The 14,311-nt window shown below is 41.0% G+C and overlaps 1 protein-coding gene across 3 annotated transcripts in view; it reads right to left on the bottom strand.

The window, feature by feature from the left end:
* The window catches only part of hivep2b (HIVEP zinc finger 2b), a 37,852-nt gene that overhangs the window by 7,895 nt on the left and 15,646 nt on the right, over positions 1-14,311 (bottom strand). For all 3 annotated transcript variants that reach the window (XM_038299561.1, XM_038299560.1, XM_038299562.1), the window contains exons 2-4: positions 6,525-10,384; positions 3,839-3,996; positions 3,529-3,704 (exon numbers count right to left, since the gene is read on the bottom strand). In XM_038299561.1, coding sequence (XP_038155489.1) covers positions 3,529-3,704; positions 3,839-3,996; positions 6,525-10,292 — 4,102 coding nt within the window. In that variant the 5' untranslated portion in view covers positions 10,293-10,384. The remainder of the gene's footprint in view (positions 1-3,528; positions 3,705-3,838; positions 3,997-6,524; positions 10,385-14,311) is intronic.

Raw genomic sequence — 14,311 nt, 5'->3', positions numbered from 1 at the left:
CTGAATTTTTAGATGAGTTTTCAGAGTTCCTTTCGGATTTGGTATTAAATACTGACAGGGTCATCATAGTGGGAGATTTTAACATCCATGCTGACATTGAAGGCGATAGCTTAAGAGCAGCCTTTAATGCTGTCTTAGACACTATTGGCTTTGTTCAAAATGTGAATAGTCCCACACATTCTCATCTTCATACTTTGGATCTTGTGCTGACATACGGCATAGAATGTGAAGAAACAACAGTATTTCCTCACAACCCTGTCCTCTCTGACCACTTTCTAATAACCTTCAGGATTACTTTAACAGAGTTCTCCTCCCCCAAAAGAAGGTTCAATTTTAGTAGATCTTTATCAGAAAGTGCAGTTATAAATTTTAAAGAATCTGCTTCACTTTCTCTCTCCTCTGTGTCGCTGAGCAGTGCTGCAGAGTGCAAAAGCATAGCTTATTCCCCTTCACAGGTTGATGATTTTGTTGATGGGGTTGCTAGTTCTCTGCGTATTGCCTTAGACAACGCAGCTCCTTTGAAAATGAAAACCGTTAAAAATAGAAAGCTTGCTCCTTGGTTTAATGCAGAGCTGCGTACTTTGAAGCAAAATGTTAGGAAACTGGAGAGAAAATATCGCTCCACAGGCCTGCGGGAGTCCTTCCTAGTCTGGAAAAATGGTTTAATGCTGTATAAGAGGACCCTTTGTAAAGCAAGAGCAGCATACTTCTCCTCATTAATAGAGGAGAATAAGAATAATCCTAGATTTCTTTTTAATACAGTTGCCAAACTCACCCAGAGCCATAGCTCTGTTGAACCGTCCATTCCACCTGCTCTTAGCAGCAATGATTTTATGGGATTCTTTATAAATAAGATTGATCTTATTAAAAATAAAATCATAAGCACTCCTCTATCCGCGATTGTACCTGAGGTAGTCATGGAATCTGAACCGGGTTTAGACTGCTTTGATCCAGTTGAACTTTCTGAATTAGCAAAATTATTGTCTTCATCTAAGCCTTCAACTTGTATGTTAGATCCAGTTCCAACCAGGTTATTTAAGGAGGTATTCCCTTTGATCTCCTCCTCCATTCTAGATGTGATTAATCTATCTCTGTTACAGGGATATGTACCTAAAGCTTTTAAGGTTGCTGTAATTAAACCTCTGCTTAAGAAACCGTCTCTTGACCCAGATGACTTGGTCAATTATAGACCTATATCCAATCTTCCTTTCTTATCCAAAATTCTTGAGAAAGTAGTTGCCAAACAAGTTTGCGATCACTTACACCATAATGAACTTTTTGAAGAGTTTCAGTCTGGCTTTAGAGCTCATCATAGCACTGAAACAGCTCTGGTGAAAGTCACTAATGATATTCTCATGGCCTCAGATAATGGACTTGTATCTGTGCTCGTCCTGTTGGATCTTAGTGCTGCATTTGATACAGTTGACCATAATATTCTTTTAGAAAGACTTGAATATTTTGTTGGAATTAAAGGAACAGCACTAGACTGGTTTAAATCTTATCTATCTGATCGAATTCAGTTTGTTCATGTTAATGATAGATCTTCAACACGCTCAAAGGTTACCTGTGGAGTACCACAGGGATCAGTGCTAGGACCAATTCTCTTTACTTTATACATGCTCCCAATTGGTAGAGTTATTAGACAGCATGGGATTAATTTCCACTGTTATGCTGATGATACCCAGCTATATCTGGCTATAAATCCAGATGAAGCTAACCCATTACATAGATTACAGGCATGTCTTGAAGACATAAAAACCTGGATGACTCTTAACTTTCTGCTCCTGAATGCAGACAAAACAGAAGTTATAGTCTTTGGACCAGAGTCTTTGAAAAAGAAACTGATTAGCCAGTCACTTCATTTGGATGGGATTAAACTGATTTCAGATAATAAAGTAAAAAATCTTGGTGTTATTTTTGATCAGGACCTGTCATTTAAATCCCATATCAAAGAGGTTTCTAGAATTTCCTTCTTTCATCTGAGGAATATTGCAAAAATTAGAAATATCCTCTCCAGGGGTGATGCTGAGAAACTAGTCCATGCATTTGTTACTTCAAGGCTGGACTATTGTAATTCTTTACTATCAGGAAGTCCACAAACTGTAGTTAAAAGCCTTCAGCTGATCCAAAATGCTGCAGCCAGAGTTCTAATGAAAATTAAAAAGAGAGATCATATCTCGCCTATCCTGGCTTCTCTTCATTGGCTTCCTGTTAAATCAAGAATAGAATTTAAAATCCTCCTTCTCACATATAAAGCCTTAAATGGCCAAGCTCCATCTTATATCAGAGATCTGATTGTTCCTTATGTTCCTAACAGAGCACTTCGCTCTCAATCTGCAGGTTTACTAGTGGTTCCTAGAATTTCTAAAAGTAGAATGGGAGGCAGATCTTTTAGTTATCAGGCTCCTCTCCTGTGGAACCAACTACCAGTTTTAGTCCGTGAGGCAGACACCCTGTCTACTTTTAAGGCTAGACTTAAAACTTTCCTTTTTGATAACGCTTATAGTTAGAGTGGCTCAGGTTATCCTGAGCTATCTCTATAGTTATGCTGCTATAGGCTTAGACTTTTGGAGGACATAGGGACCCCCATTTCATCATTCTGCTTCATTCTCTCTCTGTTCTCCTAACTGCAGAATCTGTTAGTTCAATCTCTAACCTTCTGTTCTCTCTGCTTTTCCTCAGAGTAGCTTTGCCTCGTCTGTTCCTGTTTGGCTGTGACGTCATCCTGGAAAGAAACATCAGCTGTGCTGCTTCCATCAACACCCTTGTTTGTAGATGTTGGAGATCGGCCTGTTTTCCAGAGTGGTCCTGTTTCTCTGACCGTGACTGGCTGGATGTGCTCTCTTCGTCCTCTGGCATGGGAGCTGCCTTGGAGCTTGTCTGCCTGGCTGTGTGTTTCCTGGACGGGGCCGCCTTTTACAGCTGCTTTTTGTATCTCTGCTTCTGTCTCCTTGAACCCCAGTGGGCCTCGGCAGATGGCCGCTCACACTGAGCCTGGTTCTGCTGGAGGTTTCTTCCTGTTTAAAGGGAGTTTTTCCTCTCCACTGTCGCTACAAGCATGCTTAGTGTGAGGGATTGTATTTGAGTCGATGCAATCAGCTGGTTTTCCTTAGATAGAAAACTTTGTATCAATTTGACTGTATGATCTGGTTGAACTGTAAAGTGCCTTGAGATGACATGTGTTGTGAATTTGGCGCTATAGAAATAAACTGAATTGAATTGAATTGTCCTGATGGACATCTCAATGTTTGCATTCCCGCAGCATAACCGTGCTATCAATACATTTTATGGTACGGTGCTGATGTGTTAAAAGAGATTTACTGATCTACAGATGCAAGTTTTCTACAAGACATAGTCTTTTTCATAACGACCATAAGTTCAGATTCAGTCTCACTTGTCAGTTTTTCAAATATTCTTTTTGTAAATTTGATATTGACTTGTTCTACCTGGTCTTGTATGTGGTTTCTCTGATTTGAACTTTAAAATATTTATTTTCATCTACCGCTGCAGTTTCTAGGACTAACCCACCTTTGGTTTTGAAGGCAAAGTTGCAAACCCTGCAGATGTACGGTCGCACATCTGTATGGGTCCGGATGTGCTTCTTCAGCATGCTTGGCTTCTTACAGCGAATGCCACATTCCTCACAAATGTATTTCCCCCGGCCTCGACCTCTTACATACACATAGTCTTCATTGGACTTGTACCTTAAAGAGGCAGGAAATAAACATTGACCTGCTCAGTTTTAAACAGAAAATAGATAGGTTGCTTGTGCATGAAGTTGCTAGTGCTAAAAATAACTGCAGTACAAATGACATTGACAAGCATTACGGGAACCTACCCTCCCTCAAAGATCTTAATTCGTGTTGGCACAGGCTGGTTTGCAGATGCCTCCCTCTCTTTCCACTCCTCCTTGGCTGTTTTGGCTCTGCAGCTGATGTCTTTCACCTTCTTCCCGTAGGTAATGTCCACCTCTTTGGGCTCCGGTTTCCTCTGCAGCTGAATTAGATAAACACACACCATGTTAGCACCCATTCGACGTTGGCAAAGAATTGATAGGCCTGATGCATTACATATTAAGTGTCACACATGGTGTTACACCCATGTTTTGCAAACATGCATTATGCTGCAGCCTGGGAAAAGCCCACTGCAGGTATCTTAGAGTGTTTTTGTCCTTTAATTAATTTGATTCAGGTGGCCTGCACAGAGACAAAGTCCCCTGCTTTAAGAGATAGAGTTCTAAAGAGAGGTTCTTCAACACAGATATCAGGCGGTCAGTTTCTTTTCTGCAGTAGATTACTCTTCTGCTGTGTTCATTTAGTAGAAAAGTCTGTCACAGAGCAGCCTCACATCTGAATTCAAATTGTCCACATGCAAAAGAGGCTCCCTGTTTTCCTCTTAAACAAAATATGTTGAATGCCATTAGAACATTATCAAGAACACGGACCACGTCTCTTGTCTCTTGTTCTGTTGCGGAATCAAACTGTATGCTGTGTTCTTTTGCGAGGTTTTCCTGTCCCTGGCATGCAAAGCAGTTCGTGGTAGAGATGTACTTTTCCACCAAAGAGGTGGCTGCAATGTCAAAATAAGTTCAGCAATTCTCTTATGCCATTGGACTTTTCCTAACGTTCTCATGTACAGGCATAAGGAAGTCCCTATGAACTGAGATATTTTAGACAGCCATGCGTGGAAGTTAGTATGGGCAGCTAGTGAAGCTTGCCCATACTACTTGTGCTTCATTATAGGCTTGAAAGCATAAGTTCAGAGGTTGTCCACCTGGAGGCAAGACCTATATCGTCTTCCAGGAACCCTTCCTGTAGGTCAAGCACATCATAGTAGTTTATCCACATAAAGTTTTATGATCCTTCAACCCACCCTTATGTTTACATTTGTCAATTTATACTAAGCCAAAGGGCAGAAATGCAAAATTGAGAAATGCAGGCTGGAGGCTGTAACACCCTTATGAAGAACACTTAGAATGGAACGTGTATGGTTCTATGATAAAAGAAAAAATGTATTATTACTTTTGTAAGTGAAAAGTTTTACACCATCAGATAATCATTGGCGCACAGCCTCCGGTTATTTCAGAGCAAATAATCAACAAATGATAATCCTATTTCAGAAACATTTTGGTAGTCTCTGTAAACCTGTGAATCTTTTCACAAATTGTGTTTGGCAGTTGTTTACACAAATGCCAATTTATGGTGTGAAGAACAATAAGAGGCATTGAATTCACAAACATCATCCTATCGGGAAAAAAATACTCAAATCTGAACATGTAAAGGAATATTATTATTACTTATTAATTATTAATATAAAAAGAATGTGGAGTAAAAGTCATTCATATTTTAAATTAAACTACCATAAGACTGTTGAATCAGAAAGAAAATTGTGTTAATCACCAACATTTATGATTCAAACGGAAGGTGTTTATTAAATACTTACATTTTCTCAGTTACTTTACTGGAGTAAATACAAAAAAAAAAAAACTTTTAGTACTAGTATACTTTCACTGAGTAAAAATATGATGAAGTATTACTATTCTTACTTGAGTAAAATATCTGGCTACACCACCCATTGTGAGTAACTTCACATAATAAAAATAATATGGTTCTAAACCAATATGCACCATCGAGTGACACACTGACTCTAATGCACTCAAGGCTTATTGGTTAAATGTTTTTTTTCCCATATGATGAGTCAGCTGTGTCATTTAGAGATTAAATGAAAATACAAACAACAGTATGCTTTAATTTAATCTATCCTTAAATACTAAAACTATAGATCTTGTAAGTTTTAATATTACATCAGTTGTTATGATCCTGGTTAGTAAGTAGATCAGTTACTCAGTGCTTGAGTAGCCTTTTTACCAAATATTTTTTTACCTTTTACTTGTGAAATTTCTTTAGAATATACTTTTACTTGAGTAATAATGATGAAGTGGTGCTACTCTTACTTTAGCATCCATCTCTGTTTAAAATGCTACTCTAATCTCAGGGTCTATTAGGGAGGCTTTAGCTTCTGCCTCTTGGTGAACTCTCTGTTAGCGAAGTCACTATAGAAGCTGTCTACTTCATGTCAGCTGTTGACTGTGTTTAACCTTATAACTGAACTTCCCTTGAAATTAATTTTTTTAAGACATCAATGCACAAAGAAGACAACACAGCCACCCTGTTATAAGGCTTTCGCTGATACAGGTTGGTTTATGCCAAAACCAAATAAGCAAGAGGATTATCAAAATAAAACTCTGCAGAACCTTTTCTAAAATGACTGATGTGAGCAGCTTTCCAGTTTGAAAGTAAAAGTGCCCTTTAAACCAAATGCATTTGGAACCGCTATCTCTCGCTGAGATGAAAGGCTTTCAGCACAGTTTGAGGTACTAATTTAATCATTTTTTTACAAACAGATGAAATCAGCAAAACCAATTACATATTCTATAAAAAGCACTTCTCCCCTCAGGTAACCCATGATTTAGTTTAGCATTTTTTTTCATCTCAGCCTTCCAACAGATGGGATCATTTACTCACCTGTTCCATGGTCTGTCTCCAGAGGATGAGCGATGAAACTAGTTTCCCTGTGCCAGGCTGGCACATTGCTGCTATGGAGTATATAACCTTGTCTCCCCTCTGTCTGGACCGTAGCAGAGCCAGAGCAATGCTGGTGCTCACTTCCAGGGGGTTGGGATTATGGGAGCTTGCACACCATGTTGCGTAGGCAGAGGTGAAAGGGGAGTCGCCCTGCAAGCAACTAGGCTTTGTGTAGTTGAGGTAACACCAACTCACTCCTGTTGTTGTGCGAAGGCTTGGAAACTGAGATAAGACTCTTGAATTCTCTGCCCCTGACATCAGGGTGTCTTGACTGGTACTAAGCTGTGCTACAGCATCCATCTGCACCCGTTCCTTTGCTGTGCTGCTTGATATGACTAAGTAATGGGGAGAACCCGTTTCCAGGGTGCTACTTTCCATGGCGCTTTCAGATTCAGTGGTCTCAGACATTTTTTGGTGGGCGACGAATGAAGTCCTGCAGGCATCACCTGTGACATGTGTGGGTGGAACCTGGATCTCTGACCTGTGCCCTTTGTCTTCATTCAAATGACATTTTCCCAACTCTACAGCACTCAGTTCCTCCACAATTTGGCCAAACATTCTCTCTTCCTTTACTCGTTTTTGCTGCTTCACCTCGATGAATAGATCCAAGCTGCTGGCAGGGGATAGCATCCTCTTGTTTGTTCCTCCACTCGAGGCATTAGTAGTCGATATAGTCCTGGATGTCAGAGACAGAGGGATGCCTGTCTTTAGTTTAGCTGATGACAAATCCAGGGCCTCAACACTCAGGTTGGTAGCTGTAGGCTGCTTTGAGCGCACATTATGAGGTTCAAGATTTACAGACAAGCCTGAGTTTCGACTCAGGCGGGGGGACGTTGTGGAGCTAATACTGTCATACTGATTGTCAAAGATCTGAGATAAAGAGGTGTACGTGATACTGCCAAAAGATGGCACATGTGTCTGAATTCTAACAGGAACTACTAGGCTGGGATTAGGCAGCTGGGGAAATGTGTTCCCAACAGAAAATATTGGTAATATCTGTGGCAGAACAGTGGCTGCTGCAAAAGGAGGGGAATTGCTGCTGAGGTACTGTGGAAACACCTGTGAGGGTACGTGTGCAACTTCAGCGTCCATATTCAGTGACTCTTGCCGCACCAAGTTTCCCCTCCTTCTCTCCTTTAGAGTACTAATGTCCACGTGTCTAACTTTGGAGGTTGGAGAAAGGCTGCCATAGTCAAATGATATGCTGCGGACCTCTGGGAACTCCTTGTGCTGGTTGCACGGTGCCTGCTCTGAGGAGGAGCGTCTCATTTCATGCTGCTGACGCTGGCTAAGGACAGACAGGGAGTGCCCACACCCTGGTACAGCTAAGAGCTCAAGAGGTTTGCCAAAATCATCTTGCCTGGCTGGAGAGGTTGATTTCAAGCTATCCTCTCTGTCAAAGGAAAAAGTAGAGCTATAGGATAAGTTGCTGTCCTGGCTTGGGCTTCGAGACAAACTAGTGCAAGCAGACTCAAAACTTGATTCGCCAGAAGAGTGCTCAATTTCAGCCAAGCGAAGCCTTTTTTTCTTTGGAGGGAGTTTTTCAGGAGGGAATTGTGCTAAGGTTTCACTCCTTTGAGGCCACTGAAACTCCTCCACTGGCTTTTCCGGCTCCTTCACTGGCACTTCTGGGGCTTTTTCTGGACTGTCAGGTTCAACTGTGACCCTGATTTCTGGGACTTGTATATTTGGCTGTCGCACTAGTTTGGGGCCTAGTTGAACTGATTGGCCAAACCTTATGTCATGCTCCATTTCAAATGATTCACTGGTTTCCATTTTTTGTAATGAAGGCAGAGTTTCAAGTCGTTGACTATAATATATGATGGATTCTGACAGATCAGTATGGGGCCTGTTTATTGAGTTTGTGTGCTGGATAACTGAAATTACATTTCCTAGGGTTTTTCGGCCTGATATTTCAGGGTAAACGGATATGTCCATGTCACACCTGTCCAAATGTCCCCTCCCTAAAGCCATTATTCCCATTGCTGCCTGTTTTATATCATAGTCTCTTCCTAAATGAAGCATTTCCTCATACTGCTTATTGTGGCCTTCATATTGTCCTAGCAAGTCCTCCTCCTCTCTCTTCTCTTTGCGACGCTTCCGTGTTGCCAGTTCAATTGCATGTTTGTGTTGAGTTGAACCGAGTGCCAAAGAGGTGTAGCTTTCCATGTCTAATCCAGAGGGACAAACCTCTGTAATTTTTCCATGGCTTTCAGCTTCAGAGTGACCATCGTGGACAGATATCTCAATAGCACCTTGACGTTTTAGTCTTCTCATGCCTCCTGTGCCTGCTCTTTCATCAAAAGAGTGACTGCCTCTCAGGGCTTGGGGCATTGTTAGGCATACAGCCGATGATACTGGCATTGAATTGCTTCGGATCAGAGGCCCCATATCACATCCAGCATCTACCTGCAACTCTTTCAACTCCTCTTTAAGAAATGTCTTGGTGTTTATTTTGATTGATTCAACTGCATCTTTTTCTTGAGTGAAAACGCGGGACACACCCTTCTCAGAGCATTTCTCGGAAAGTTCTCCAGATTCATAAGATGATGTCTGCTTAGGGCTTGGTCGATAACACTTCCCAAACATGATTTCTTGATAGGATTTTGCATTAGCATTTGGAGGACCAGTCTGATGCTCCGAACTCTCGGAGCGTGAGAAGTAGCCAGAGTCTGTGCTACCCTTGCTTGACTGACTTGGAAGGGACAGATTTTGCTCTGAGTCTCCACTTCTCTTCTCTGACAGCCGGAGAGCAAGCCTCTGTTTGATCGTCGAAGATTGGATTGCACGACTGGCCTCGGAAGTGACAGGAGATGCATTGATTTCTTGGCGTTGGGATGAACCATCCTGACCTGACATTGACGTGGCTCCCTTTTTCTGAGCAATGAGATTTAGCACTTTTACAGCAGTGTTATCTGATCCCTCAATTGGAGAGTCCAGTAGCAGCAATGGGTCATTAAGAGTGTCCTCGTCCGTGTCCGTGCTTTGCTCAGCATCAGAAAATAACTCTCCTTCCCCTTCAATAGACCCCTGCTCCATACTGGCATTATAAGATCCAAGCTCTGATAATGTCACTGTTCCAGCTTTGACTGAGTGAGCATGGGACTTTCTGTGTTTGTACAGGTTACTCTTGGTTTTGAAGGAGAAGCCACAGGGGACACATGGGTAGGGCCGTTCCCCTGTGTGTGAGCGGATATGTTTCTTAAGAACACTGGGTTTGGCACATGCTCTGCCACAGTAATCACAGACATACTTTCCTGGCTTCTGTGGTTTCTGCTCCAATTTAGTTGGGGCTTCTGACACCTGCTCCATCCCTGAAAGGGGACACTGTTGCTGGACTTCGGCCGAAGCGGGCGACTTTCTTTGACTCACAGCTCCTGCAGACTGTGCTAAATGTTTTTGCCTGCCACCAGAGAGGGGCTTTGTGGGCTGTATGGGATATGAAGACACCTCATAGTCTGGATGGCTTGTGGACTGCGCATTTGATAGCTGGTCTTCATATTGCAGAGATTTCCCTGAGTCAGACATTTCACTAAAACCACATATGTCTTTGCCCTGAACTTCTTCTAATTCTTGGGGCCACTCTTTGCTTTCTGATTCAATTGAAGGTCTCAGGGTAGCTTCAGATGTGCCTTTTTTCTGAGCCATCTTTCTATGCTGATCCTCAGCCGAGCCCTTCACCCCTGTAGTAGCCTTGAGTGACTCCATGAATCCAGTAAGCTCACTTTTGATCTGTTTTCAAGGACAGTGCGTGTTGTGTAACCTTATTAACATATATGTGAGTAGCAGGGAGGAGTCACCTGAAAGAATAAAGAGAAAAAAACAGGATTAAAACAACCCAGGATATCACAGTACAAACAAGTAGCACATAAATGTATCAAAATGTCAGAAGCAGAGAGAGACCTATTTGCGGATATGTCTTAAAACTTTCCCACATTAAACTGGAGTATAAAATGCAAAACAAGCTGAACAGCAGCAGGAATGGAAAAAAACTTTCCAAAGGTTCCCCATGTAAACCCTGGCAGGCATCCCAAATTTATTTAAACCACAAATGGTGGACTTCAGCTATGTAGTAAAATCCACCAATGAATATAAATGACTATTTTGTGCATGTGAGAGAATCTGTCTGTTAAATTGTACTTAAGGAAGCCAGTTTTATAAGTAAGTTTTTTTTCTCTTTGTAAGTATGAAGGCATAATACAACATATGAACACTAGCAGAAAGTACAATACTGAACACCTACTGACCGCTCATGGAGTCCACCACATTTCAAAATGTATTTATGTTATACTGCAACACATGTATTCAATCTGGTTGTATTAAGTTTAGGATAAACAAAATATTAGCAGCAGGGAATAAATAAATTCACAAAATAATTTAAGCTAACAACATGATAAGAAGAAAAAAGCGTTTAGTGCTTCAAACCCGTGGGCCTTCATTTATCCAAAACCTAAATGTTCTGCAAGGTGAAAACCTTTTTTTCTTGGAAAATCCAGGTAGTGTCTTAGAAGTAAAAGAAAAACATGAAGATTTGATCATTTAACCTTTAAATTGTCTCCATCTGTGCAAGTCTTGGTAAAATACGTGACAACCATGAAATGTTTCCTACATTTCAATAAATAAGTTGATTAGAATATCCAGGAAAGATTAAATTACTAGTTACTTAAATACACAAAAATGGGTAAATCAGACTTCATATCAATCCATTACAGAGAGCAACATACTTAATCTAATAAATTCAGTTTGTTCGGGGTGAAAACCCAACATTTAACACAAAAGTGTTAAGTTATGACGTGTATACTGAGGAAGTCTGATAACAGTCATATATACCCTGCAGCAGGTTAAGCCAAAGACGATTGCTGATAACAGGGTATTTGCGTAGCTTGATGGAAAGTTATGTGGAAGAAAAAAGTGGGCAATCTCTTAAAGGAATAGTACACCCAAAACATGATTAGCCTTCATTTTCTACTCATCCCCATGCTGAACAACACTCTGGAGTACTTTTTTGATATCTCAAATGCATCTGGAGATCTGGGAGGCTTCTTGCTGTCTGCTGACATTCAAATAATGGAGGTCTATGGCGCCCGAGGCAGAAAGGTCCATAAAAGTCCACAAAAAACGTGTCAATATTCCTCCATACTGCTCGTCCAATGTATTCCAAGTGTCCTGAGTGGGTAGCGTCCAGAATTTACTCGAAACGAAGTCATTTAGAATGTTTTTAGAGCATAAACAGTAGTGTATAGGATTTCCTAAATGCGCGCTCACGTCGCTACGCAAACCGCGGCAGACCAAACCAGATGAAAGTGCGCATTCAGTGTCTGCTCTGCCGATAATGCAAGCGTAGAAGAAGAAATGTGCCGTTTACCTGTGCAAAGAAAGAAACAACGAAAGAAAAATGTCTGAGGACTTCAGTGTTGAGGAAGAGCATGAGTTCTTTGCCGAGCTGAATGCGCACTTTCATCTGGTTTGGTCTGCCGCGGTTTCCGTAGACTCGTGAACGCGCTTTTAGGAAATTCTATACACTACTGTTTATGCTCTAAAAACATTCTAAATGACTTCGTTTCGAGTAAATTCTGGACGCTACCCACTCAGGACACTTGGAATACATTGGACGAGCAGTATGGAGGAATATTGACACGTTTTTTGTTGACTTTTATGGACCTTTCTGCCTCGGGCGCCATAGACCTCCATTATTTGAATGTCAGCAGACAGCAAGAAGCCTCCCAGATCTCCAGATGCATTTGAGATATGAAAAAAGTACTCCAGAGTGTTGTTCAGCATGGGGGTGAGTAGAAAATGAAGGCTAATCATGTTTTGGGTTTACTATTCCTTTAAGCCAAACTAATTATGTGTAACACTTTGGTTTGGTTCAACTCTTTATCAATCTGGGACTGCTCCCATCACATCTGTCTGGGTGGAAAATTCAGTAGAACCTTGCAAGCTGATTGGGTGAAGCAACACCTAGTGCCCACCTACCAAAGTTTAGCCAATCACAGAAACAGATAAAATAGTAGCAGACACCAATAGAGACAACAATAACTTAAGCTTGTGACAGCCCTGCTTGGGGCCTAGTGGTTAGGGCATTGCACTTGGGCTCCAGAGGTTCTGAGTTCAAGCCCCACTCCCACGGACTACAACTCTGGGGCCCTGAGCAAGACCCTTAACCCCTAGACTCCTCTCCTGGCACCGCACAGTGGCAGCCCACTGCTCCCCAAAGAGAGGGGTTTAATGCAGAGTGAATTTTATTGCTTTGTACTTGTGACAGTTTAATGACAATAAAGTTGAATTCTATTCTTGTATTCTATACATCCTCCTGCTCTGGCATGTTTATGTTGGTTCGGCTGTAGACTCAGCAGCTCTTGTTTTTTATCACAGCTATATATCCTATGATAAACCATAATACTACAATGTGTTTAGCTGACCCATTTTGGATCTATTTCTATTAGCTGAAGTGGGTGTGGTACAAGATAGATTCTCGTGTATCTGTGAATGCACAAATACGGCAAGACTTCAGTTTGCAGGCAAGGTTAAAAAGTGGGGAAGAAAAAGATTCATATCCAACAGCAATAAAATCAGCCTTAAATCAGCAATAAAATCAGCCTTCAGAAGTACCGCTTCTGAAGCTGATACAGTATTAGAAATACCTTTTATGCTCTATTGAGAAAAAAGATCCAGGATTTGCAGATAAAAGAACATTTCAGAGAAGGGGGTTCACATGCAGCCTTTTCACTTAAAAGTTTAGAGCCGCTTATACCTAAATTTGGTGAGTGAAGATGCTGATTTCATTTTCCATTAAGATTTGACACCTCCTGCTTAAGAGCCAAACCTACTTTAATGACTTTCTTACAAAGTTGGATTAGCCAGTTAATTGGCCTGAACTAAACCTCATAGTAGAAATAGATCAATACATGTTTTTTAGGCTGATACCAATACCTATTATTTTCTAACCACGATATGTGCTGCCAATTTTGGAGGGGAAATTCTTGAGGCCAATATTGCTATTTCTTGCTCCATTTTAATGATAATAGTGACACAATTATAAGAAATGTTACCCCAGTCTAAATTTGAATACATTAACAATGGATAGCAAATACAGGGTGCAGCAATGCATGCTGAATGAACAGATAAATCAGCGATACTTACATGTATCATGCAATATATCGGTCCCTCCATACCATCTACAGATTATTGCCAAGAGCAAGATGGGAGACAACAGAAAGGCTGAGCTATTATAGAACCCAGGCCTTCGTCAACAACTCAGTGCCACAGACTGACAGAAACATCCACAACTGTTTATAAAACCATTTTCAATAGCTCTTATGTAATATAACTTTTTCTAAAGATCTTAATTTTAGAGATTCTTTTTTAAATTAACTGAAATATATCCACCAGTGTTTAAATAGGAAATGTAGTAGTGTTGTAGTCAAGACCAAACCAACCCCAAGACCAAAAAATACTGAGACCAAGACAAGACCTTTAGGGAGCAGGACCAAGAACTTATATGGTGTTGGTCTCGGCCTCTAAAGGTCTTGGCCTTGTCTTGCTCTCAGTATTTTGTGGTCTTGGTTGGTTTGGTCTTGACTTAAACACTAACATTCAATTTCTGTATTGAATGCCTGAAATCAGATATATTGTTGGTGTTTAAATGTATTCAGATCCACCTGTTAAAGGAATAGTACACCCAAAACATGATTAGCCTTCATTTTCTACTCACCCCCATGCTGAAC

Source organism: Cyprinodon tularosa, unplaced genomic scaffold (assembly GCF_016077235.1).
Source record: "Cyprinodon tularosa strain WSP-4 unplaced genomic scaffold, ASM1607723v1 ctg430, whole genome shotgun sequence".
Classification (NCBI taxonomy): Eukaryota; Metazoa; Chordata; class Actinopteri; order Cyprinodontiformes; family Cyprinodontidae; genus Cyprinodon; species Cyprinodon tularosa.
This window is presented reverse-complemented; position numbering and strand designations above follow the sequence as displayed.